This window comes from Myiozetetes cayanensis, unplaced genomic scaffold (assembly GCF_022539395.1).
Source record: "Myiozetetes cayanensis isolate MyiCay16 unplaced genomic scaffold, myiCay2020 scf15, whole genome shotgun sequence".
Classification (NCBI taxonomy): domain Eukaryota; kingdom Metazoa; phylum Chordata; class Aves; order Passeriformes; family Tyrannidae; genus Myiozetetes; species Myiozetetes cayanensis.
In genome coordinates, this window is record NW_026087159.1 from 18,014,394 (window position 1) to 18,041,984 (window position 27,591).

At 42.1% G+C, this 27,591-nt stretch overlaps 1 protein-coding gene across 1 annotated transcript in view; it reads right to left on the reverse strand.

The window, feature by feature from the left end:
- The window catches only part of ABCB7 (ATP binding cassette subfamily B member 7), a 34,407-nt gene that overhangs the window by 4,704 nt on the left and 2,112 nt on the right, over positions 1-27,591 (reverse strand). The window contains exons 2-14 of the mRNA XM_050310371.1: positions 23,508-23,585; positions 21,883-21,969; positions 17,082-17,201; positions 10,441-10,573; positions 9,319-9,587; positions 7,981-8,069; positions 7,767-7,854; positions 6,992-7,166; positions 5,432-5,589; positions 4,737-4,900; positions 4,441-4,570; positions 3,800-3,971; positions 328-431 (exon numbers count right to left, since the gene is read on the reverse strand). Of these exons, the coding sequence (XP_050166328.1) occupies positions 328-431; positions 3,800-3,971; positions 4,441-4,570; positions 4,737-4,900; positions 5,432-5,589; positions 6,992-7,166; positions 7,767-7,854; positions 7,981-8,069; positions 9,319-9,587; positions 10,441-10,573; positions 17,082-17,201; positions 21,883-21,969; positions 23,508-23,585 (1,767 nt within the window). The remainder of the gene's footprint in view (positions 1-327; positions 432-3,799; positions 3,972-4,440; positions 4,571-4,736; positions 4,901-5,431; positions 5,590-6,991; positions 7,167-7,766; positions 7,855-7,980; positions 8,070-9,318; positions 9,588-10,440; positions 10,574-17,081; positions 17,202-21,882; positions 21,970-23,507; positions 23,586-27,591) is intronic.

Below are 27,591 nucleotides of genomic sequence, written 5' to 3' on the forward strand. Positions count from 1 at the left end.
GGAAAGCTTCTTCACACTTTAAGGTATTAGCACCAGTTTCAAGGGATGAATGTGTAAAGGTGAAGGGGACCTTCCAGAGTGCCCAAGAAATATCCCAGAGCCAGCTGATACCCCTCCCTGTGTCCCAGCAGACAGACTCAGCATCTCTGCTCTGGTCTTTAGGACAATGGCTCAGACACAGGACCTCTTAATACTACTGAGAAAACACTTGACAGCAGTTTGGCAAAAAGAACAGAATCCTTTCTGAGGGGAAAAGAACAGGAAAAAGTATCAGAATCAGACACCATTGCACCACTTAAAATTCAGAATTTTTTAATCCCAATTTACCTCTTCTGTAATTGAATCTAGAGATGATGTGGCTTCATCATAGAGAAAAATATATGGATCCTTTAACATTGCTCTAGCAATTGCAACTCTTTGCTTTTCTCCACCTGAATGAGGGGAAGAGGGGAAAAAAGAAAAAAAATGAAGTTAGAACTGTGATAGTGTAAATTCAGCAGCAGACATGACTTTTGAGAGTTGGTTCTTGGGGTTTTTTTTCTTTTTTTTTTTTTTTTTCTTTTAACAGACATCATAGTTACTGCTGACAAAGGTCTGCCATGTTACATAAGATAGCACAAAAGTTCCTGCTCCCTGGTGATTCAAGATTGCTTATACTTCTGGAAAAGGACAGAACTGTTTTGTACCTGAGCTCTGCCCCAGCCAGTAACTCTGCACACTCAAACCCCGTTTTCTCTCCCAAACAACCAGTGCTCTGTCCATGCTGCTGCACTGGATTTCATGCATCCTGCTCACACATTGTGTCTTTCAGGTCTCTCTCCTTGATATTTATCCAACTTTCCACTCATCAGTGGTAAATGTCATTCAAGAACACAGTTAATATGGTACTGAAAACCACCTTCAGTCTGCACTCTACAGCCTGGTGGTTTCTGGGGTAACCCACTTTCAGACTAGTTTGCCTTCCTTCAAAATTCTTACAGCCAACATCTACTCAAGAATAACTCGGGGCAACTTTTACAGACAGGAAAACAGGTGCATTTGAGAACCTAAAATCTGCTAAACATTTGGTATGCGATGCATCCACGTCACATTTGTGCACTTGTCCTCCTTTGTTTTACTCAAGACTTCAAAACATTCCATTTAATACCATTCTATCCTTGTTAATGTTCCATTCCTATCAGGAGAGAACATGCTTTCATAAACCATTTAAAAGGCTGATGGAAATGCTGCAGTTCACATTTTAGACTGTCTTTGGCAGAACTCAGAGCAATTAGAACTGTACAATTTACTCAGTCTATTTTAATGTGCTCTTCCTCCCTCTCCTTTCCAGCATGTTCAGAACTCACAGCTTGACAATATCCATGTTTGAAAGTCATTCTAAAAGAACAAAGCCCCTTACATTTGTAGCACATCCTTATTTCATGCTCTTTCCCCATTCACACTCAGGACAGCAGCACACGAACATCTGCATTCACAGAGGCAGGGGTTTGGCTCTGCCTGTCACCAATCAATCAGAAAACACCGATATGGATTCTACTTGGAAAAGCCCAAAAACAACTTGGTTTTCACTCTCTACTGTTAATGAATCAATCACTGAGACCACCAAGAACTGCACTAAATGCTACTTCAACATCTAAACTGGAAAAGATCTCACTGCAACTAAAACCTTGCTTTTCCATCATGCACATAAAACACCTGGATTTCAAAGGGCACCCTTCAATTCACAGGCCTTTCACCCCCACTGTTTCTGCCACAAAATACTATTTAAAAAAAGGCCATAAATCAGGACTTTGTGCTTTCCTTAGACCAGAAGGATACGAAGTCTCAACCAACTTAACCCCCCCCAAGAACAACAAACCAGATGCAGGAATGAATCCTTTACAGGAATAGAAATTAAACTTTTATAGGAATTTAGGGAGCCATTCTACTATTCAGAAAACTAGAGATTCCAAGTAACAGATGTCATATTTTTACAGAGCTACTGAAGGACCTCAAAGGTTTTCATTTGCTATCTCCAATCCTCTGAACAACTAAACCCCTCCTGAGAGCACCAGCCCAGGACTCCTGCAGCCTGACTGCACACATTCCTGACACTTGGTTACCACTGTTATTTGCCAGTGCTCATCTAATTGCTGCAAACAAGAAACTGAAGCTGCTATTTCAGTGGCAAATACCCACTCTATGCATTTTTTCTGTCCCCAAGGAATTCCACTGTCTTTCTCCTAAGTATTTTACATACTCTTATTTTCCTTAAATACAAAGCAGGAAAAGAACACATTTCCACACTTTCCTTCACTTTCTAAACACCCTTTTGTTGAAGCACTGGCAGGTGGATGTTTATGACCATCACAAAATGAAGGATGAAGTAAAGGCACAACCCATTTTCAGACAGGCTCCTTTACAGGAGTCTTGAGGTCAGAAGGGAACTCTGACATACCCACACAATGCTCCAGATTTAGAATGGGACACAGAATCATGGAATTGTTCAGGTTGGAAAAGCCCTCTGAGCCCAGTGAGTCCAACCATTCCTCCAGCACTGCAAGGCCACCACTAACCCTCATCCCCAGTGCCACATCCACACAACTCCTAAATCCCCACAGGCATGGGGACTCTGCCACTGCCCTGGGCAGCTGTGCCAGCCCTTTGGGTGAAGATGAGTTTTAGAAGGTCCCCTTCAACACAAACCATTCTATGCTTTTACAAACACCAACACATTTCAAATCTATTGTCAGTCAAATCCTCTTTCTACAAATTACTAGTGTGGGAAGACAGGCATCACATTCCACCAGTACCTATTTTGTATCTTTCTATTCCCTCACCCAGGTTTGTGCTTTCCCTTGTCCCCTTCCCTGAATTCCCCTTCAGCAGCCGTGCACTCTGTTCTGGGGACAGGCTGTGACCTCTGATCTGCTGTTACAGAGACCAGGACTCCTGACTGCAGCAGCTGCACAGAGAGAAACACCCCCCAGAGCTGTCCCTGCAACCAGCAGGGCCTCTGCTGCACCCCCTGCACCCCCCTCTGCTCCTGCCCTCCACTATGAACAGGGCCCAGAGCACACACAGAGAAAGTTCCCCCATTTTATGGGGATTATGAGCCAGATTATGAGAAAGAGTATTTTGACACAGATGCATATCCATGCTTACACATCCTCTCACTCAACAGTATCCCCTGAAAATACACTCCTTTAAATACCTTGCAAACTCCAGCTGCCTTACACTGTGGATCTTCATATTTAATATTTAGCCTTTAGAGTTATGTTTTTTGGGCCCCTCACTATGAGAACATTGAGGAGCTGGAGCATTTCCAGAGAAGGGAATGGAGCTGGGGAAGGGGCTGGAAAAGCAGGAACAGCTGAGGGAGCTGGGGGGGCTCAGCCCAGAGAAAAGGAGGCTCAGGGGGGACCTTCCGGCTCTGCAGCTCCCTGACAGGAGGGAGCCGAGGGAATAATCGGGCTCTGCTCCCAGGGAACAAGGGACAGGAGGAGAGGAAATGGGCTCAAGTTGCAGCAGGGGAGGTTCAGGTTGGGTATTAGGAAAACCTTCACTGAAAGAGTGGTTAAGCACTGGCACAGCTGCCCAGGGCAGCAGTGGAGTCACCACCCCTGGAAGTGTTCAAAAAACGAGTGGACATGGCACTTGGCACTACAATTTAGTGGGCATGGTGGGATTTAATCAAAGGCTGGACTTGATAATGATCTTGAAGGTCTTTTCCAATATCATAAGGTAAACAAGCTAAAAGCAAGTCTGACTGAGGAGGCAGCCAAAGGGATATCAAGAACTGGTGGGTCTGAGATCCTACCTGAGAGTTTGAGGCCCCGCTCCCCGACCTGGGTGTTGTATCCATTGGGCATCCTGAGGATGGCATCGTGGATCCCTGCCAGCCTGGCCACTGCATACACCTCCTCGGGGCTGGCCCCGGTGTTGCCGTACAGCAGGTTGTAGTAGATGGTGTTGTGGAAGAGAACGGCATCCTGCAGCCGTGGGAAGAACGTTTCAAATAAGAAACCGTGACAAAACTGTCCCCAAACCGTGACAGAAATCAATACTGAACAGCTTATATTTTTTCTACAACGCCTGAATGTAGAAGTGTTTGGGGAAATTTCCCAAAAATGGGATTAATACATTTTGTGTCCTAAATATGTATGTCATGCATACTTTCACCACTTTGCTAACTCATTATGGGTGGTAATCAACTATAAAGCTAAATAATTTAAAGCTGGAGGCAGTTTCTCATGGGGAGGCTTAAGCACATTTCAGAAATTGGATCTATATGATGATGCACATAAAAACATAATATTTCCTGGGAAAAAAACCCAAAACAACAGGCATGGTGACTTTCAACGGAATTAAGACAACACCACTGCACTAGGATTGACCTCCACTGAACCACAGCAAATTACTATTGCAATGGACTACTGGGGAGAAGGAAACATGGAATACCTGGGGTACAACTCCAATTGCCTTTCTCAGACTTTCCAAACTGACATCTTGGATGTTCTGTCCAGCAACATAAATATTTCCTTTCTGAGGTTCATAGAAGCGAAATAATAACCTCACAATTGTGCTTTTCCTGGAATTGAAAAGAACTGAAGTTAATGTTACATTCTGCTTTGCCATTTACAATCTCCAATTGGAATTGATGTCACAAACAAAAATTATAAAAAGCAAACACAAGAAGCACCGTGTTTAAGAGGCTAAATTCTGCATTGATTGGCATATTTAGTCCATTTACCCACCCTGACCCACTACCTCCTACAATGGCCACTTTCTTTCCTGCAGGGACTTCAAAGGACACTCCAGAAAGGACTTTCTGCCCCTCAAGGTACTCGAAATGCACATTATCAAAGGCGATGGCAGCAGTCTGGGGGGTGATCTGCAGGGGGGGAGCCAGCTCTTTGTCCTGTTAAAAGAAGAGTTCCACTTTACCTGCTGCCCAGAAAGTATCTCCAATAGTTCAACAGTCCATTTCCCAGCTCAGAAAAAGGCAAACAGCCACAATGGATATGTGGAAAATAGTTATCATTTGCTGCACAAGTGACATTGGTTCTCTCATCCTCTTCCCCAAAGCAGGTAAAAATTTCTGCTGTGAACACTCTGCCTCACAACTTCTTTTGCAGTGATAAATTCTGCATCATTAATTACCAATAAAACTTCAACCACAAGGCATGAATACTTAAACAAACAAACAAAAAAATCTCAATACAAACACAGCTTCCATGAAACAACAACTGCTTCTCTGCAAGAAAAATACTCAACTGCTATTGCAGTAACTGCACTTAAAAGAGGAGCAGAACAGCACCCTTACACCCAACAACTCATTCATGAATAGAAATTAAACCTGGAAGGTAAGAAAATGGGATGAAATGATGGCATTGCCACAAACAGCCCTATTAAATACCCAGATATTTTAGGAAAATAAGCTACTACTTACTTTAATTTTGGTATCTACACTGAGAAGTGTAAACAAGGTATTCATATCTATAAGTGCTTGTCTTGTCTCTCTGTATACTGTTCCCAGGAAGTTTAGGGGAAGAGAAAGCTGGAACAGCAATCCATTCACCATTACTAGATCTCCAACAGAAAGGCTGCCTTAAGACAAAATGGATGTGAGAGAATAAGGAGACTTGAAGGGTTGTCTTGTCAGGAAGTACCAAAAGATTTAAAAAAAAATAATCAATCAATTCTAGTTTCTTTTACCCCATTTCTAAACCTGTATGTTTAAACAGCAAACAAAACCCATTCCCATAAGATCAGGTTTTATACAGGAAGGTGCCTGAAATGAATGGCAATGTTTGTGTGGGTTTCACTTTAAAAGAAGATAAAATAGCACTGGAAAATAAGGCAAGCAGCATATAAAACATCAGATTGTGCAGCTGGAAATTCCACAGAGAGAAACTTAAAGGGGCCTAAATAAGTTAGAAGGGGAGCAGCTAATGTATGAGAGCACAAATCAGGAAAGACAATCTTAAGTGCAATTACAGACAAATCTGACTGATGGAATTTGTCATGATCATACTACAGAGCTGCTAAAACCCACAGTGAGAACCTCTGGGCAGCGTAGCATCAAACAGGCTGATCAAGGGAAAACTCAGGAGGACACACAGCTAAAGGTAAGTGCCAGGTTAGTTCAGCTGAAACAGACCCAAAAAGATGATTTAAAGCCATTTTCCTACCATCCTGCTTAAAGCTATTGTAAATTTTCCTAAGAACAGTCATGAACTGCACCTCCTGACCGATCTGTTCACACTGTAACCCTTCTCTGCCCTGGCATCTCTTAAAAAGGGAAAAGCAGATGCAAAAAAGACCATATGGTATAAATGTCTGCCCTTCAAACACTTCTGGACATTAACAGTGTTTAAAACATCATTATTTTTACTCTAAAACCCTCTTGCTTTAGCTGAGCCTCACCCCAATGCTGTAATTAAATTGTACTTTGTCTTCCTAAACAAGCAGACTTTGTGTAGTAAATCAGGAGATTAAAAACCCCTAACAATTGTTTGAATAATGTGCCCTGATTAATCTAAGGAAAGTGAAGGACACTGGTGATAAAACTACTGGAGACCAAGCACATGAGTACATATATATACACTTGGGGGAAAAGTCCTGAGTGTTGCCAACATGGAAAAGGAAGAAGGGGAAAAACAAAGGGTCTTACAGAAGTATTTGTAGGTTTAAAAGTGTCTTTCCCAAGCCTTCAGCAGAAACTTGCTGAAGTGATATTTTCTTGGGATCTTTCTCTAACTGCTTAACTTTTAAAATGTTTTTGATGAAATCATACTAGTTATTGCTATATATATATATACATATATATCATGGGATTAATAATACTCCAAGAAGCAGAAAAAGGCAAAACTCTTAAGTAAAAGCTCCCAAGCAAAACCACTCAAAATAAACTTTCACATCAACCATAGGTTAGTTAAAATTAACTCCTCTCTTATGGATGAATCAAGGTAAAGCAGAGTCATCTTTAGCTTACAGACAGATGAGTTACCTGCAACAATGCCCTGGCTGGCAAGCACCATGATGGCTGTTAAGCCAACACTGAATATAGCGCTCTGTCCGAAGTTGAGGAGAGCTAAAGTGGAGGTAGTCTTCAGGGAGGCATTTTCATAGGTCTTCAGGAACTCATCATACCGTTGGGCTTCGTATTTTTCATTATTGAAATACTACAACATACACAAAAATGGTAAATGTGGCAGCCTCATGACTGTTGAGATTGTTTAGGTTTATACAAAATAGAGTATTAACATGCTACAGGCACAGGTACACAACTGCTCTCCAACAGATCTAACAACTAGAGAGAAAAGAATCATGGAATAGGCTGAGCTGGAAGGATCAACTTCAATCCAATCCAAACCCTGGCCCTGCCCAGGACATTCCATCAATCCCACCCTGTCCCTGAGAGCCTTGTCCCTACACTCCTGGAGCTCTGGCAGCCTTGGGGCTGTGCCCACTGCCCTGGGGAGCCTGTTCAGTGCCAACCACCCTCTGGGGGAAGAACCTTTCCCTGAGATCCAACCTAAACATCCTCTTCAAGACCAAGTTTTGCAGAAACTGATGGTGAGAATGATTCAGTCATGAAGGAAACTCCTCACTCTCTGTTAGCAAACAGATTCTTTCAAGCCCCACTAAAACCTCTGCGCTCCTCTGTCGATGCCATGCAGCGCAAATGAATCATGTTTGAAAACAGGCTATTGCTCCACAGCTGTAGCCCCATGAAAGATGAATCTTATGACAAAGAGCCTGGCAGTAAAGCCTGGCCTCACCTTCACAGTCTCATAGTTGAGCAGCGAGTCGATGGCAGCGTTGCCAGCGTCGTTATCGGCCTTGTTCATCTCTATGCGGAACTTGGTCCTGCGGAGGGCGGGGTGCGTGAGGCACGGTCAGCAGTGCAGGCTGAGCTCAGCAGTGCAGGCTGAGCTCTGAGCTCTGAGCTCAGCCCCAGCCCCTGGGGGGCACAGAGGGCAGGGCCTGCCTTACCTCCACTGGGTAACCCCGATGGTGAACGCGGCGTAGGCTCCCAGAGTGCCCAGGGTGACCAAAGCGAACTCGGCACCGCATTTGTAGTACTGCAACGTTGCAAACAAAAGCAAAACACCAAGTCAGAGTAATTTTCCAAACTCCACTGTTGTCTCCATCCTGATTTTGAGGCTGATGGTCCCTCCCAACACAATCCTTGCTCTGAACAGCTTAAGGCTAAACAAAGGTATAAACTCGAAAGGAAAGCAGCAAGAAGGATTTAGATAAAAAGATGGGAGGTGATGACCAAGAGCTGGTGTAAATAACACTGCAAAGTTATTTTTGCCATTATAAAACATAAATGCTGCTGATGTTCGTGCTTTTATCACAATTAAGTATTTCTTGCTGTGCTTTTGGGGTGGATTTTGAAAGAAAACTGAAGACTGGGGAAGAAGAAATGAATGGCCTTGCAAAACAACTTATGAAGCGTCTTCTCTGCTTCCGAGCACATCAGGAGAGAACAGCCCTGAGAAATTCCCGCAGGGTGGCAGTTGGCTGAGAGCCAGCTGGAGCTGCAACTTCCAAGGGTTATAAAATGTAACCCAGCAGCAACAGGCCTTTTAACTGATGTTGTTACATTCAGACTCCAGTAAGTCCTTCTAAAAAGGGTGGATAAACAAAACAAGGTTCTTGGTTTTAATTTAGCGTGAGCCATGTAATCAAGATTTCGATTTTACCACAGAAATACCCAAAGATCCTGATTTCAAACACAGGAAATGTGTTTTTATAAAAGAAAAGATTAAAATGGAGCTTATTAAGCAAGAAGGAGAAGCCAATTTTCCAAAAGCTAATTTTCACTTTGAAGTTCTGGATGAAAAAAAAAAAAAGACAGGAAAGAACCAATAATCACTCCCTTCTCTGTCATCAACATGCTAGTCCACAACATTCCTGGACATTTATATTCTGCTTCCTCCCTCTTTACCTGGATATATTTGACATTTGTGTGCATAGTTTACTTTTCTGATTTCATTTTTCCGACAATTCATAGAATCATAGGTTGGAAAAGACCTCAGAGATCATCAAGTCCAACCTTCAAATTCTGAAGAAAAGCATGGAAAATGCTTATCCACATAAATATCACTGGCTGAAGACAGGAGTTATACATGCAAATAATTTTAAATTAAGTTGATTCAAAGGAATTAATATTTGGAAATGGTGGATTGTTCTCCTTTACAGGAGTTGCTTTCACAACCACCTTTGAAATTCTATTATTATTAACACTCAGTAGGCTTTGGTAAGAGCAAATCAATGTATTATCCCTAAATGAGACAATTCCAGCAGTGAACAGACAGCACTCACCAGAATCCCACTGACCAGAGCCACTTCAAACATTGTAGGTCCCAGATTGAACACTAAAGCACTGAGGACAAAGCTGATGCCCCTCGTGCCTCTGTCGATGGTTTTTGACAGAGCTCCTGTTTGCCTGCTCAGATGGAAGGCCAAGTCCAGGTTGTGAAGGTGCAGGAAAACGTTCCTGGCGATCCTCCTGATGGAATTTTGAGCTACTTTCCCAAATACTGCATTTCTTGCTTCATTAAATAATGCTGCCCCCGCTCTTGAGATACCATCTAAAAAAGGATGAAAAACTTTTACAAAATGAAAATAATTATATTTTCAACTTCCCTTCATGCATGAAATTACACCAGACTCATTCTTTATATATTTTCAACATTCCTAGTTCAAAGGTAATTTATACTTAATCGGTCCAAGCTTTATGCAATTTTTCATTTACAAATCATTGTGTGCACATTTAAATCAGTTTCTTTTGCAGCTGGTTATGAGAAAGGGCAGGATTTTTAATCAAGAATAATTTCTGTAAGCATTATTTCATTTTTTAATTGGAAAACCAGAAGCAAGGTCAGAGAATATTGGGAACAGACATCAACAGAGAGCAACTATGAAATAGTTCTGATGCTATGAGGGCTGGAGTCCCTTCTGCTCTGGAGCCAGGCTGGGAGAGCTGGGGGATTCACCTGGAGAAGAGAAGGATCCAGGGAGACCTGAGAGCTCCTTGCAGGGCCTAAAGGGGCTCAGGAGAGCTGGAGAGGGACTGGGGACAAGGGATAGAGGGACAGGACAAGGGGCAGGGTGAGATGGGACATTGGGAAGGAATTCCTGGCTGTGAGGGTGGGCAGGCCCTGGCACAGGTTGCCCAGAGCAGCTGTGGCTGCCCCTGGATCCCTGCAAGTGTCCAAGGTCAGGTTGGATGGGGCTTGGAGCAACCTGAGCTGGTGGAAGGTGTCCCTGCCCATGGCAGGGGGTGGAATGAGATGAGCTTTAAGGTCCTTTCCAACCCAAACTGTTCTGTGGATCCATGAAATAACCCTCCACTGTGCTCAGCAGTGCAAAGGTCAGAAGCTCTGCTGTTCCCTCCCTTCCTGAAGGACATTCCCACCCCCCAGCTTCGGGAATGTCACTCACAGCCCACGAGAACAGCGGTCGCCAGGGTCGCCACCGTGCTGGGGGCATCGCCGAGGTTGAGCACGTCCCCAGACACCTGGTTCAGGCTGTCCACTGCATACTTAAACATGAAGGGAACCAGGATATTCATGGCCTGAAAGCACGAGAACAACAATTAGTCCACATGCATTAAAACATCTCAGTGTCCATGACTGTTGTTTGTGAAACTGCTCTGTTGTTGTTTTATTTAGTCCTCAAACACTTCGTGCAGGTGGATGGCTCTTTACTTCCAGCACAACATTCTCCCTGACTGTTAACACCAACTTGGAATTAAATGATGCTTTCCATTTGCAACATCACTATAAACATTATCTACACCAAGCCTGGGGTTTGGCACAGCAGCACAAACAACTTTCTGTACAGTCTACAGGAAACCACAAATTGCTTTAAAAATAGGAGATTTGAAACAAAATGCCCAAGTCACATCCTCAGCCTGTCCCTCACTGCACATCCCTGGGAGAGCAGCAAACCCCAAACACATCTCCTCTAATAGAGGGGTCCCCCCTGCTTGTAAAACCCAAACAGCTGGATATGTGAACACACCAACTTTAGGATTTTTTTATTTGTGTGATGCAGCACAAAAAAAGACTGAAAACCTTCCAGGAAACATAAAATTCTCACATCTTGTTAATGTTCCATTGTTACATCACCAATTCATACCAATAAGACACAGGGAGTAACTGGAGTTTTGACAATTTTTGTAAACTATAGCACGAAAGAAAAAAAAAAGTTAATTTTTGGAATTTGTGCTGTTAAATTTTTAGACAGTGTTTCAGGCAAAAGATTTAAAGGCAAATGAGAAAGGAATCCATTTTCTCCTTTCTCCCTGTGTCTCTCCTATGAAATACACTAAAAAAACCCACCTCCAAATTCTCAGTACAGCATAATCTAGAGTACTCCTGAGAGGAGACCGATGAGATCTGAGGGCACCTGGGCGAGGTTGTTGCTGGGTAGTTTGTGACTGAAAAGAGAACCAGCTGAAAGCTCAGGTGCCACCTCAAACACATCCCTCTGGAATGTCCCCAGGGCAGCCTGAGAGTCCTTCAGTAACAGCTCCATTTTTAAAAGACTGGAGTTGTGGAAGTCTCAGATGCCCCCTCCCTTCCCCAGTATAAACAAAAATGTGTGTTCCAGTGACAAGCAACATGACAAAGAACAGGTTTTCCTGGGAGAGACTTCTCAGGAGAAAATAAGAATATTGTAATGCAGACTGTCTTGATTTGCTGCAGATTCTCACAAATCTCTCTGCAGGGATTTTATTCTTCACCAGACTACACTAAGCTACAGGTAGTTTTGAAATACAACTACAGATATATTTTAAAGTCCATTTAAAGAGAAGAGATGTATTCTTTAAACTGCTGTTCTCCACTCACAATTAATTTCACCAGTAACAGCCCACAATTTTGCAGAAATGTCTTCTTTTACATCGATATAATTCTTCCCAATAGAGTTTTAAATGAAATTTAAAGCCTGGTCTCAGGTTATAGTTGTTCTGACTCCTGGAGGGTAAAGCTTGAATAAGAACAAGGCAGCACGGTATTGCATTTCATTAGCAATCAAGACAGTCTGCTTTCCAGTCATTTAAAAAAGAAAAAAGTTAATCTTACAAAGTTTATAGCAAGAAATGAGAGGCCATTATTAGAAACAGGCCTTTCCTACTCCATTTGTTAAGTCAATGAGATCACGTTCACAGTAATGGAAACAAAATTTCAGCCTTCTGCATAAATTCACATTTCTCTCTCTAGATTTGCTGGCACAGAACAAAAAGCTTTAAGCACACCTTGGTAGACTGTGAAAATCTACCATGAAAAACAATTGTCTTACACAATGTATCTATACAGGCATCCCTCCTCTGCCTAATGCCTGAAAGCTTGATAACAATTCCCATTACAGAGACTCTTTTAATATGAATTTGTACATTTTCTATTTCTGGGTTTGAATTAATAGCTTATCCTCGCCTGAATTTACTGGAAAGCAAATACAGCACCCATGAAGTCACCCCAGCTCAACTGCCCACATTTAGCAGCAGGTTGCACTGTAATGAATCATCCTTAAATGGGTTCAAACATTGTCTTTAATGACCGCACTGTTTTAAGTTGACAGTGCAACATCATCTCTAGTCCCCCATGGGACTACACTACTTTTAAGGCAAACAGCTCTTCCCAGTGTTTCTTGTTTAATAAAGATGATGAATTAGTGACAGGCTGAGCCCCAACAAGATAAAACTGGTACACAGTGAACTCTTCTTCTGCCAATAATTCAATGAGAAACGTTGACATGAAGATGACTGAATTTATCTCTGCTCCAATATAAAGGTACACATCCAGCAGCTCCCTTTGGGGAGGTACAAACAGAAATCTCCACACCCCTTGTGGGAGAGAGGCTACTAAAGCAGCTGTAAAATGTGGTGCAGATGAGGGAAGAAGCACCTGACTTCAGAGATTCTTCAAATTTAAATGACCTGAACTAGACTTTTTCCAGTAAGAAAAAAAAACCAACAATTTTAAATACTTCTCACCTGAAACTTCTCGAAAAGCTAAAGGTTTATTCCAATTATCTAACTCCACCTGAGCCCCCAGAAAGGGCTCAGACACCCAGATCACAGCACAAGCTTCGCTGATCAGATAGATTTTGTTATCTTTGCACGCAGTGGAAATTTGTAATTCCACCCTTGTGTCCTGCCTCCTCAGCCAAGCCATCCCTGCTCCTGAATTAGCAGTCAGGAGAAATGCAGATAGTCTGGAAGACTTCTCTGGCTCATGAATAACACAAGCCTGGTCTGTGACCACCAGGCCAAAAAACCACTGCAGGCTGACAGAGGTGACAAGTGATTTTTGTCATACTCATGTGTTGAACCCAGCTCCTCGGCAGCCACACAAGAAGAAGGGATGAAAGAGAAAAGTAAAGGAAGCATTTGTTATACACACCTCAGTCGAGAAGACAAAACATGGGAGAGAGAAAAATGAGATCTAGCAAACCTGAGCAGGCTAATTCTGGTGTCTGACAACACAGAGACTGCCTTGTGTACTCCTCTCACCTGCCTTCCTCTGGCATCTTGCAGATCACACACACACGTCTACACAGGCTATAAATATTTAAGGTAAAAATTTAAAGCGTGTCATAATAATACAACAAATCTTCCAAGGAAGAAAGGACCTCACTAGCCCCGGAGCAGACTCCATCCTGTCATAAAAAGCCAGACTAAAAGCTGGCTTTGAAGGCTCGCAATCCCACCAGCGGTTACGTGGAGACAAAAAAGGAACCAAAAATCACAATCATTTGCTCAATGACAGGCAACTGGGCCCCACAAAGGGAGTCAAGACAGATTGTAACTGCAGGCTCTTCAGTAGTAGCTGCACACAAACTGGCTTTTGTTTGGAAAGTGAATTTTACTGAACTGGAAGATTTAAAGAGACAAATTATTTCTCAAACAGCAGGAAAAGGAGGAACGATCTCCAGCTGTTTTGTGGGGAAGTAACCAAATCAAACAGGGTGTGAACTCCTAATATTTTTCCTGGGGCTGGGAATTTTATAACCTACCTGTCCTCTGTTATTCCTCTGGAGTTTTCTAAGAATAAAACTGAGGCCACCCTACAGCTTCTGTCTTTTAACTGGAAACCTAACTTCATCAACAGAGAGGTATAAAACCTCCCCAAAGCCTTCTGTCAAACTCAGAAGAAAACGGCCCAAAGGCTTACAGAAGTATTTCTTACCAGGGCAGGTGACTGGTAGAGTCATCACAATCACACAGTTCTCTCTGAAACCCCTCAGGAGCAGCAGCCTTTAAACAAATCCTTCACATCCAGGATTCCCTTGGTTCCACAGTGAACAAAGAAATGCAGTGAGGAGGAGAACGTGCTGGTGTTCTTGTGGTGACACAATTAAACTGCAGAGAAACTTCACCGAACTGCTCGTGTGGTCTGTGCATTGTAATTAACCTCACGAGCTACCAGAACAAAGGGCTCCCAAACGGCACAGTGAGGAAAGTTCACAGAATTACACACGGTCCAGGAAAGCCACAGGTAAACTACCCTGTACTTCATTTTTCTGAGGACACAGTGACCTTTTGTTTGCTCTGCAAGAGCAGCAGACGCTCAGGGCTCAGAGATATGCCAGGCTTACCACAGCTCTGTTACGTCACAATCACTACACACACACTTAGCACGTGTGAAGTCTGAAGCAATTTAAGAGAAGTTCTTTCCACAGAGTAAGAGTGAGCTCAGCTCAGGAGACGAGGGGTAACTGTTTAAATTGCAGATGTTCAGCACAGCTTTGTAATGACAGAACAAAACAAAGATCAGGAGCAAAGGACAGATGGAAGACATCCATGAAATTTTTCACTCCAGCCAGTTATAATCTATATTTTCCACAGAGAGCTTGCTATGTGTTTTCCCAATGAAATTCTTACTTGCCAAAACAAACATTCTCACAAAACACTTTGGCTTTAACAAGCATCTCCTAAAACCTGGGCAAAGCTCAACAGGTTTTCTGCTTGGCTTCTGGGAATCTGCTCTGGACATCAGAGCTTCCAGGCTGCCTTGTACAAATCTGAAGTGGGAAATTTAAGAGAATATTTAAGAGATCCAAACATCCAGTTACTTCCCCAAAGGGTAATTAGGTGTTTGATTTTTTGATGGGGGAAACACCTCTCTCTCCCAGTAGAAATACAATAATTCTGTTTTACACCAAATATAGAGCTATTTGCAGGCATCCTGCTCATCAATTTTGTTTTCATAACACCCCAGAAAGCTGCTTGAAACATTAATAGACTTGTTAAAGGTAAGGTTAAATAGACTTGTTAAAGGTAGGATTAGATGCTGGATTCATGTTCTCCATCATATTCATATAACACTATAAATTAGGGAAGGGGGGGAGAAGAAAAGAGGACTTCAAACATTTAGTAACTGCCTTCAGTTTATTATTATTAACATTACTAAAAAGAGGCTTTAAAAAGAGCTAGAAGAATTTTCATATCCACCTGGTAAATCTACATTATAGAACCTCAGGCACCTGCATTTGGAGCAGAGTTTCCCCAAGGGTTTTTAACTGATGGAAAGCATTGCTGTGTATTTTGCACAGGACACAAAAAGGGGAGAAGTTCTCTTGCACAGACCTGCCATATTCTGCATGTCATCACCTGCATTATCAGCAACGTCCTGAACAGCAGCACAACCCACAATATCTGCTGTGGACAGTGCCCACGAGTACCTGAGAGATAACCAGCTCTTGAGAAAGAGCTGCACACCACAGGACTGGACTTTCCTCTGCAGCTCAAATAGAGGAGCACATTTCTCTCCCAAGTACTCCTCTTTTAACACCCACAACAGCTGAAATTTGTTTCTTCTCTCTTTTCACAACATGGCAATGGTGCTGAGTGCTCCTAAGTTGCCAATGCCATGAGCTAAGTGCTACAACTCATTGCCAAGTAGTACTTGCTTTGGCTCAGCAAGCCACTAAGATTAGCTCTATGTTGGGTAAAAATTACCATACTTCAAAGCAACCCATTAGAGCCTGGATGCCTCAATGGAACTCACAAAATTTCTCCCAATATTTTGCAATCAAATTATTTCCTGGGGTTTTTTGTTGGTTTGGTTTTTTTTTTACAGTAAGAATTTTTTTGGCACGAAGTTAACATTTGCACTTCTGAACTATTTTAAAAGGTTTGCACCAAATTTGAAATATATCCTCCATTAATGTGCAGGAAGCTTTTGCATGCCAAATTCTTTGTAAGAACAAATGAACACTGATTTTGTTGCAGGCAAGAGCACAGGTAAGAGCAACCCTCCATTTCACAATCAAGGCTACAAGAAAAATCACTTGAATGAAAGCAAGGTTCTTAAACACACAACATTAGTTACACAGCTTCTTTCATATTAAAACCAATAAAACTGCACTGTCATCTCATAGAGGAATATCAAAGGACTGTAGGTCAAATCTCCTTTTCCATAGGAAAAGCAAGAGCTGTGAGCAGGTACCACCACATTGCTCAAGTTCAGGGTTGAGAATGGACACAGAGCCTTGAAGAAATCCTGTCTGACATATCCAGCATCACACAAGAAGGTCTGTAGGCAACCTTTAACTCAGCTTCCTGTGATCTCCGAGGTAAATGATTCACAGAATCACAGGATGTGCTGAGCTGGAAGGGACTCACAAGGACCATCCTGTCCAACCCTCAGCCCTGCACAGACCCAGCCCCAAGAGTCCCACCCTGTGCCCCAGAGGATCCTCCAAACCCTCCTGGAGTTCTGGCAGCCTTGGGGCTGTGCCCACTGCCCTGGAGAGCCTGTTCAGTGCCAACCACCCTCTAGGGGAAGAACCTTTCCCTGAGATCCAGCTTAATCAGCAATGGAAAATCCTGGGCTAACCTAATGGAACAGAAATAAAGCAATGGAAATAAAAATTCTGGCTGTCCCCATCCTCTCCCTAAACACACATCCCCTGCAGACACAGCCCGTTCAGAAATCCAAGCTGTTATTTTTAGCACTATACGCACCTCGCACAGGGAAGGGACATCCTAAGAGCGTAAATGCCTTAAATACAAGACAGCCAGTCAGCCCCTGTGCAGATGAGCAGTGAGTGTGACAGAGGGTGTGTGTTCTCACCTTGGCACTGGCCAGGAAGCCCAGGGACAGCACGACCCTGGCGCGCAGGTCCGGCCTGTCCCGCGGCCACACGTACGACAGCATCGCCCGCACGATCTTCCCGGCGTCGATCTCCCGCAGCTGTGGGAGAGAGCAAAGGCACTTGGCAAACACACCCCCCTCAGGAAGCAAAACAACTGCACAAATGAGAAGGAATTTTATGTATTTACATCTCTTCTGTGTTTTATTGGATAGGCAACAGGCACTTCAGAATGTTTGAGAGCAGGACTGCCCGTTAAAATCTCAAGCTGTTTGTATGTTTATATCCATCACGTGCTGCTAAAGCTGGTGAGTTGTTCTTAATTCACGTGCTCTCCAGAGTGCCAGTTTAGCTGGCTGGAACTGGAATACAGAGAGCCACAATTCACCACTCTGAAATACCTCACAGAGCAAATAAACCGACCCTTCTTTATGTTCTCAAAATTTCTGTATGAAAGGCAAGGCCCTGTTGGTTCTTCTTGAAAGAAGTTTTAAAATAGCTTAGAAACAACATGAGGGAAATGCAAAAAAAGAAAAAAAATCAATGAAGCAACAGAAAAACCTAAGGCAAGATGGAGGTCTGAAAGGTCTACAATAAACCTAAGTAGAGTGGAGAACATTCCCTGACATTGGGCAATAAGGATTCTGGAGGCAGGTGATGTCCATGGCCACACGTCGGCTTCACTGATTACATCAGTTTTAACTGAACTCTTCAGTTCTCCTCCAGACCTCAAACTTGGCTCTAAAGGCCACAACCCAGTTAACAAACCATCTTGAAAAATATTCCTTTTTTGGTTTGTGTTGAAGTTGTGCTGTGGTGGTTGTATTTTTTGTTGTTGTTGTATTTTTTTACAGAAATGGAGGTTATTTTCCAGATGGACAGACATCAGTATCACTGGCATATATTGAGATATATTCCACTAAACTCATGAGCTCAGTTCTCTGCAGCCTAAACCACATTTCCTAATCAAGAGTAAGAGAACATGAAGTAACAAAGAACAAGTAGCAACAACTTGCTTTTCTGGGTTGGCTGCACTGGGGTTAACTTGAAAAGAAACAAGGGTTATCTAAAACTGAAGGGAGGGCAGCAAGGGCTGCTAATCTCTCCATTTCAGGCAATATTTTAAAGTTGGGGGGGACAGATGGGAACCAGAATTAGTGCAACACCTTTTAAAGGTGATTCTTCATGATGGAAGTCAGTACAAATGAGGAGTCTTTAGAATGTATCTTAAAGCTTGAGGATAAACTAAATTAGAATAGAAATACTCTGTTAAGGTCCAGGGTGAATAAGCAAGAATGGAGAGGTCTGTTAAAAGGTAAAATTGCTGAGGCAACCAGGGAAGCCAATCCTATAAAAACAAGCTTTTAAAAGCACCAGGCAATTCATCTCAGTGTTTCCAGTCACAGCTTCAAAGAAGAGCAAAGGTGGCATTTTGTCAACAACTGCAAATGAACTGGAGCATTACAGAGGATAAGCACATCTCAAATGATGGGTAGAAAATGGATATACGGAAGATTTGTAAGTGGGGAGAGGATGAGAAAGTGTCTGACCCACTCAGGAGATGGAGGTATCTGCTGCAGCATACATATGGATCTTTCCATGGGAGCCATGGATATGCATAAAAAGCAGTTCAAACATTTGGAAAACATCTTTGATCACCACTTACAGGTTAAAAGGAAGTTAAAAAAAAATTGATATTACATTAACACAAAAGATGCTGCTGCAATCAGAGCAGTTCTAATTATATGTAGCTATTGGCTAGGCAGACTTTGCACAGAAAACCTATTAAAAGGAACAAAATACACTGGCTGCAAACAAGGAATCTATTTCCTTTTTTCATGGCTCTGAATGGTGACAGAAGTAAATCTGTTCAGAAAAAAGTCAGAAGGCAGCCAGTCATTTGCCAAAGGCCTTGCAAAGGAACAAGAAGAAATATCAAAGGATGCAAAATGCACACATATTACATCAAAGTTTACCATGAAATAAATGTTACTGTTGTACAGAAACATGAGTTAAAAATTGTTTAAATATGCAAGTGGCAACATTAAGAATTAAAATGAGCAATCTGTTCAATGGACTCAGGCCCTTTTTTGATTCTCTGAGGTATATAAAAAGGTTAAGAGATGCATTTATTTTACCTCCTTTTAAATGGCAGTAATGTTTTACATTTCCTTTCAAGGTCTCTCTCTACAGAGATTGAAGGAGTGGAAGGAAAGGTATTATAAACCTAATCCAGCAGGGAGCAAAGAAGAAAAGTCTTTTCCTCTCTTTGAATGCAGCATGTTTTCAAAACACTCCCAAACACTGAAAACTAGTGGCAAAAGAAAGAGCACTGAACATCTTGCTGTCCCCTCTACCCATCCTATGAAGGTTCTGGACCTTTTGAAACACCTAAAGATGGGGGAAAAAGAAGGTTTTCATTCCTCTTCCCAGTCTCCATCCCTTCACACTGGTCATTGCCTGACCACACTGTGACCCACAGAGCAGAACACCAAGGTGGGGGAGGATTCTTGTTTCAGATGCTTTATCAGCTTAAATAAATGTCAAAGCAGGGCCTGAGTTTCCTTCCAAACTTTGGGGGAAAAGGCACTTAGTCCTCTGTCTTCATACTATCCCTCCCCTCCACAGAAAGTAAGTGATAACCAAAAACTAAGGAGCAGCTGAGTGAAATGGTTATCAGGGTTCCATCCTCATCACCAGCCTTTCCATCAGAAAGGAATGTATGTCTGCTTAGCATCATGCCAGGTCCCAGTTTTCATTCCTGTCTTGTTCTGTGTACAAAAGATTAACACACAACCCCCAAAGCTGGTAAAGAACAGTGCTGGTTTCCATGCCCTTCACTCTGTGTTTACCCTCAGTATTCAGTTCTGTACCCCTGCAGCTGCTACAAAAGGGGCAATTTAAAACATCACTCCCAAAGTCAGATTCCAAAAGGACAGGCTGGTTTGGCAAAAAAGCCATTCTGGAATAAAGAAAGCTGTAATACAGCTGACATGGGTATCACCTGCACTTCTCCTAAAAGCATAGTCCCAGGGGAAAATGGGTAAATTGGGCACCAGTATTTTTATGCACTGAATACAAGTACATGTATACATGAAATACAAGAACTGCACTTGGAATATCAGATTTCCTTCCCTTGATACTTGCTGAGAAGCTCCTGGCATTTGCACACAATCTTATTTTGTTTTTTCTTCCACTTTTTACACATTTTACAACTTCTACAACTCTTGCTGCTTTCTCCTGGACAATCCTAGCAGCTGATGTTTGTGTAGTTGGACAACTGCCTTAACCGGCAATGTCCTGCATTAACCATCCTTTATTGGAATAAAAACCTCAGGGAATTGCTTTACACAGGAATAGCTGCAAGTAATGAGTGAAGAGAGAATGCCACTGGAATATTTACATTGCCCAGTAAACTAAAAAAAAAATATCACCTGGCATCAAAATTTCTGGATAACCTATTCCTAGTGAGTTCTAAAGTTAAGGAACATCCAGGATTCCTTAAGGTTACTAGTGTTTTGAACTTTGCATTTCCTTTCTGAGCAGAGAAACCCCTGAAATGTAAATGTGAAAGAAAGAAGGATAACCTGCTAGCTTTGAAGTCTGTTTTTCCTAGGATGTCTCTGAAAAGAGCCTATACCTGTGGCAAGGAGGGCCTCAAAACGAGTCTGAAGTTAATGTTACATGCAGAGCCAGTGGTGCCCCTGACTGGAGATGGCCAATTATTCCATTGCCCCCCGTGCCTCGTGCAGAAAAGATCACAGATGTTTGCCAAAACAAGCTGGCTGCACTTCAGGTTATGAAATTCCCTCTTACTATAAAACACACACCTCTCCTGACTTCTGCCTGTGACACAAACAGGTTGGAATTCAATGAAGGGACAACTCTGAGATGAAAATTTAAGAGGAAAATTTAGGTATAACTTTTCAGTTACTTTACAAATGAGGCTGTAGGAAAGGCATCCTCAGAGCACTTAAATATCAGCAAAGAAGCTCTGAAAGACCCCGCACTGAAGACTCAGTTTGTCCTCAAGGTGGTCCTCACTAATTTTAGGAAGATCCCACCCGAGTTTGAACAAGTTATACCCATCACACAGAACCGTTCTGCAAACACACAAAGCACCAGAGATAAGTTTGCCCAGGAAATGAGAAGATCAAACTTAGGTAAACACAAGAGCTTTGCTTTGGCAATTTTAATCACACAGGTTGATCCCATGTTGCTCTAACCCAAAGCTGCCTCTAACTGGAATCATTTGGGCTAATAAAAGATACTTCTTCTCCTTACATACCACCATCATTACTTTAATGTGTGCCCCCTGAATAGAAATACAATCAAAATATAACAGATGCATTAATATTAAATCCAAGTAAAAATATATACAGTTCAATTACTCTCCCCTCCTACTGCAAGTGTGATTTTACCAACTGGTGCACTGACTGGTACCCACAAGCTGATTTCTACTACCCTGAATGTCAAGTCACAAACAAAAGGAGCAAACCAGAGTAAAATATTAGAACATAGTTTCCATCAAAAGAATTTTACATAACACAGGCCAATTTCAAAGGGGGGTGTAACATTAAATTGTATTTTTAATAAAACAAATTAAGCCCTTGAACAGTTATTACAAACATTTGGTGATTTAAGAGTTAGCAAGTCTACATTGACAATTAAACTGCACCTACTCCACTGCACCACTCACATATCTACCGATACAGTTTTGCACAGATTGTTGCTGATAACATTTTTTATTTAAAAAGCAATAGTAACAAAGCCATGTTTTACCCCTTCCTTTGGGTCTGTGTGAAGCCCTCCACCTGCATGGCCGTGCCAACACATCCTCTTCTCTAGCAGTCGCCACCTGGGCAGGATCTGGGTGAAAATGAAGAGTCAATTTGCAAGAACCTCAGGAAACGGGCACATAAAAGCCAACAGAAAGAGCAACTACTGGTCCATTTTCCCTCCCCCATCCTCCATCTGTATCAGCTTGCTTTAGTCAAGATTTTTCCCTCTCTCTAAAATCCTTGCCTTGCTTAAGGAAACAATAATAAGAAAGGGACTATAACTCTGGCAGCAAAGAGCACGTTCCAAGCAGGCAGGAGGTAAAGACAACAGACCCTTAAATATTTCAGTTAAAAGGACACCTAAAAATTGAAAATGGACTGAAGAACATAGAAAAAAACCTTGAAGTTTTGGGGGATAACCATTCTCAGGCACATTAAAGTGCCTTCTGAAGGCACTTTATCTGAAGTGGAACACATTTCAGCAATAATACTCTTTCCATGTACATAAGAGTAATTTTACTTGCGGGCAAAATAAATAAGATAAATGCACCTTACACTCCTCTTTCCTCCCAGGATGGGAATGGCCTATTGGTGCAGTAAGTCAGGTACAAATTATCCCAGCCCAGAGCCCCTGCTGCAATCCATGTACAGGGGCAGTCTGGAAAAGAACCTGCTTGTTAAAAACAAATGCCCACTTCTCTCAGCATGTGGTCAAGACTCCGCAGAGGAAAGCTCGGAATTTATTCCCACACGGAGATGCACTAAAAAATAACAACTCCCAACCACCAGGCACTTCTCCAGGTTCAATTTCCAAGTGCCTGCCACGAACAGTGGATGTGGTAAAGCTTTTCCGAAAGTGATCCCCATTTTGTTTGAAAGATTTGCTACATTGTTGACAATTTTGAGGTTCAAGTTGTGTAAGAGCTCTTTAGGAATCCCATTTGATGTCTGTTGGTTGATAGCAGACCCCAGGGTTTCCCAAATCAAAATGTGACTTTTCACATTTTAAAGAAAAACATTATAAAAAATAATCTAAGCAGATTTTATGCTTTGAAGCCCCAATGACCTTCAAAAGATTTTAGCTGCTTAAGTCAGTTCTGTGATAACCAGTGAGAGGTTATTATTTTATAATTAAAAACCAAAAAGAAAAGCAAGATAAATACATTTCTTAGCTTCATTATGTGTCATAATTATTCCATGAACTGCAAAAATTGCACCTTCCTTATGTTTGCACTAGTTTTAAGGCAAGCAGACCTCCCAGGGGTAAGAGCCTGATATCCTGGCATTCAGTAATGAGAATATTCTACAACCTAAGCAGAATTTTAAAGTAATAAGGCCCTGCACACTCAAGGAAAACTCAATCTCCTGTGCCTGGGTATCCCTTACCTGGGTATTTCCCATGCTTGACAATGTGAATTCAAGTATCAACACACAAGACCTGCATTTTTAAGGACTCTTCTTTCAAAGTTACTGTAATATTAGTTTCTAAAGATTCAGAAAGACTTCTAGGGGTAGAAACACACCTTGCCATTTAACCTCCTGCACTTCAGAACCACAAACAGTGAAATTACGAAAAAAACCACAACCAAACCAGCAGATTAAACTGAAAGAACCAACTGCACCCACCTCTGAAGGCTCCAGAAATGGCCTTGAGTAATCCCCTGCCAGGCCCTGCCACGATCTTTGCCTGCAAATGGGTGGGATCTACAGAACAAAAACGGAGAAAAAGGAGTGAAAATGGAGTCCTGCAGAACATGCATTTCACAGGCACAGAATATTCATCAGGTTCATGTAAACAAGCATAACACCAAAAGAAGGCAGATGGCTTTGTTTTTTAACAACTGACCACAGAAAAAGCAAACTGGTGGGGAGCAGCTGTAAAATAAACTCCATTAGTGACAATGAACCTTTCCCTTCCCTGAATCCACACTCCCATCAGACTGTTTCTTTTGCACCATGAATGCCCAAAGTTTTCCCTTTCGTCTCATTTTCATTTTCTCCCAGCTTGTCTTTTGACCTCTTCCAAACAGTCTATTGTTCCGTTTTTCATCATGAAATGTTATTTTTATGCTTATAGGTTCTGCCATTCCCGATTCCTCTTGGCTCAGTTCATGCCATGCTTGTCTCCACAAGGCAAATCAAAGCTACAGCTCTGGATTGGGAAGCACTGGGACTGTCAGAAACTGGAGCAGGGCTGGCAACAAGTTTGAGGTTATTAGGGCACAAGATACCCAATATTCACAGATCCATCAACCTTAACAGACTGCTGGTACTGTGCCATGCTCTACATGTTACCTTGCAAGGCAATCCATGTTCCAAAGGACCATTTACTCTCCTCAGATGGACTAACTGGCACTGCTTCCCTGGTGGCAAAGACACAGGGTCAGCACTGATGGTGCCACATCATCTTTGACACTGTCAGTAGTAAATCTTTGACTGCTCTGTTACAGAATTACCCATCCACTGTGTAACAATCACCACCACAGAGCAAAGCAGACACATGGTGCTCCCCAGCCCACGGCAAAGGACAAATGGCAAAAAGGGGAAAAAAGGAACTTGAGCATAAGAAAGCATTTTTAACCTTGACAAACAGCAGCACTGGCATCTATCTGATCTCTTGCCTTAAACATTCCTTTGCTCTTATCCTATGACACATATCCTAAGTTACAATTTTAAAGAAGATTAAAACCTTTCCTGCACAAGTCACCACCATGTGTGATCTGCTTACTCCAAACAATTCCATTGTGTGGCGTTATACACAGAGGAAAAGTGAGCATCCCAATCTCACATTTTGCCCTTAGCAGACCTAACTGGGCTGGGTGAACTGCCCTGATGCTCCCAAGACCAGGGTAAAACAGAGGAGCAGCATCTGTAAAGCATTTCATTGTAGATACACTCACAACCTTACAGCTTTGTGTCAGCACAGAGGATTCCATCTAAACCAAGACACTCTCCACAAGAACAGTGACATGAACAGAAAATATCATAGAAAAATTATAATGCTCCAACAGTTAGTGGAAAGAAGTTAATTACTGTCCTTCTGGAGTTTACTCATAGGACATCAGGAAAACATGTTACTCATAATTCACATCCTTTGACCTCAAAGGATATCAAGGTTCCCTTCTGACTGAAGTAGGAGGCAAACAACATCACAGAACCAGTTTGTAATGAAACACCAGCAGATCTGGTCTCAAATCCTGCTTTAGAGAAACAGCCCAATTCCTTGACTGAAACTAGGAACTGCCACTGGGTTATTTGCAAAATTGAGCCTGGAAGTTTCAATCCTCTCCCGTCTCCTCCTAAAAATCAAATCTGAGTGAAGAAATAAAGAATTAAACAAGGTGAACAACTGACTTCACTGATAATCCCTCTGACCACCAGAGTATTGACAGCAAAAGTGCCCAGAGGAGCGAGGCTGGAGCTTTCCCTGCCACTCTCCACACCTGCTGCAGGAAAACAACTCCACTCTCCTCACTGTGTTTTTTTTCCCCAAGAGATTTAGGACTACAAAGAAAAGCCATACTTGAATCTTATCATAGCAGATCAAAGAAGCAGGTTATTTCTTTAGAGGAGCAGGAGAGAGTCCTGCTTATTTCTGCCTTTCTGACATTATGCAGGGAACCTGAATCCTAGCATTTCCTAACTTTCAGTGCCTGACTCAGCACCATCATGCCCTTTTAATGCATTTTTGGATATGATTCTATAAACTCTAAAGAATGAAACAGATGTCTAGCACTGACTGCACATAAAAGTCATGTTGCTAAAGTGCCATGACTGTGAGTAGTAGCTTTAAATACTACAGATGCAAACAAGCAACAGGGATAAAACACATTTGCACAAGGTCAAATCCACATTTAAAAGGTTCCCTCTGGAATATGATATGTACTGTTCCAGGCATGCTGCACTCATCTGATGGGGATTGGTTTTTTTAAATTAACTGTAACAGCAAACATAGCTGAAGGTGGGATTCAAGTCCCCTTGCAGAGTTCAAGTCCCACATTTAATTTTGCTGAGTTTGCAAGGCAAGAAAAGAAATTATGAGCGGAGGAAAATGAGAGAAAAGGTGAAAATATTCTGGTATAAAGCTAGACTAAACTGTCACCAATATGAACTGTATAAACTTAACTGGAGCTCCATTTAACAATGGTTCAACAGAAATACTTCCTCTATCAAGGGATCTTAAAATTCAAGAAGCTTCAGATCTGTCAGTGAAGGCTGCTGGCTACCAGAGACACATGGTTTAGAGTTGCCAGGCATTGTGCTGGTCAACTGCACCTTCAAAGTCTAGAGAAGAGAACTCAGCAACACACACCAACACATGAAATGTCTGGACAATAAACAGCAGTATAATTTTACAAAGCAGATCAGACTTCAGGTAAAAATAAATAAATAAATAAAAAACATGGGCAAAATATAAATAAAATTAACAGAACTACCTGAAACTTCTCTTAGAAGCCCTTCCAGAGCAAGGGAGAATATTAAGTTATGCAGAAGAACATGCTCTTTATCACTGGCAGCTGGAAGGGCAAGATAATGCAAAGAAGAAAAAAAGTTTCTTTTACTTTTTACCGTTACAATAGTTTACACAGCCCTGCTTTCTGCCACTGCCAAAGTTCTCCCTGAAACTCCTCAGTGTATTTCTTCACTTAGACAGATTCCTAGCAAAATAATTATCCTTAGTCAAAGGGTGTTGGACCTTTCCAGTCAAATTTTCTTTCCATTTAGCTCATTCAAACTCATCTAACTAATTTTTAGATTCATTTAACTGCCATATTTAGATTGTTTTTATTTTGGATACAGGCAAACTGTTCTGCAAAAAACGCAAACAAATAAAACCCCACAAGCTTCCTAGGAAAAAAAAAATCCACAGCAATTGTTTGGTTACTTATCATAGTTTATCGAGCCAACATGCCAATTCCCTACTCAGCAGAGACCCCAAATTCAACACACAGAGTTTTGACAGGATGAATTCCTGTCTACTCCAACTGCAGGAGAGGGAACCAAAGGAAATGTGGTCATGGAAATAAACCCTGATCTCAATATAAAGAAATAAAGTCTGATCATAGGTCCACAATACTTATGACACCTGTCTTTGCCCTCTGTAAATGTAGCTGTTTTACTCTTCAGGATACAAATGTTACAAGACTGCAACCAAAAGTACTGAAAAACGTAAGTGAGAGGGAAGATGTGGATCTATGAGGCAACTGCACCCAAACAACTCTGCTGTATTTGACTCTCACGGCACTAAGTGCCACAGAAAATACAATTAAGCTTACAATTAATTATAAGCTTAAAAAAGGCTACGACTAGCATGAAACTCTGAAGACAGGGGATCAAATACCACATGGATGCAAAGCAGAGTAGAAAGATCACAGGCAAGTCTTTAAAATGATCTTTGTCAAAAAAGAGCAAAGTTGTCAAACGTTGTATGGTCACATTTCACCAGAGTTCTTCCTTCCTTCAATCCTCACGAGTTCAGCTCTGGCTGTGCTGTTCCAGGCTGAGCTGCACAGTGCACTGTTGAGTTGTCCCAAACCTCTGCCACTTGTGCAGTTACACCGATTCGAGCCCAGCTGTGGTGGCAGAGCTGATTTTCCTGGCAGCAGTGAGAAGCACTGGTGTAACTCTGTCACCTCAGGGCTGCCCTCCCAGGAAGGTCCTTCCTGTCTGGAACACTTCAGGGAAGACAGGCCATTAGAGCCAACTCGGC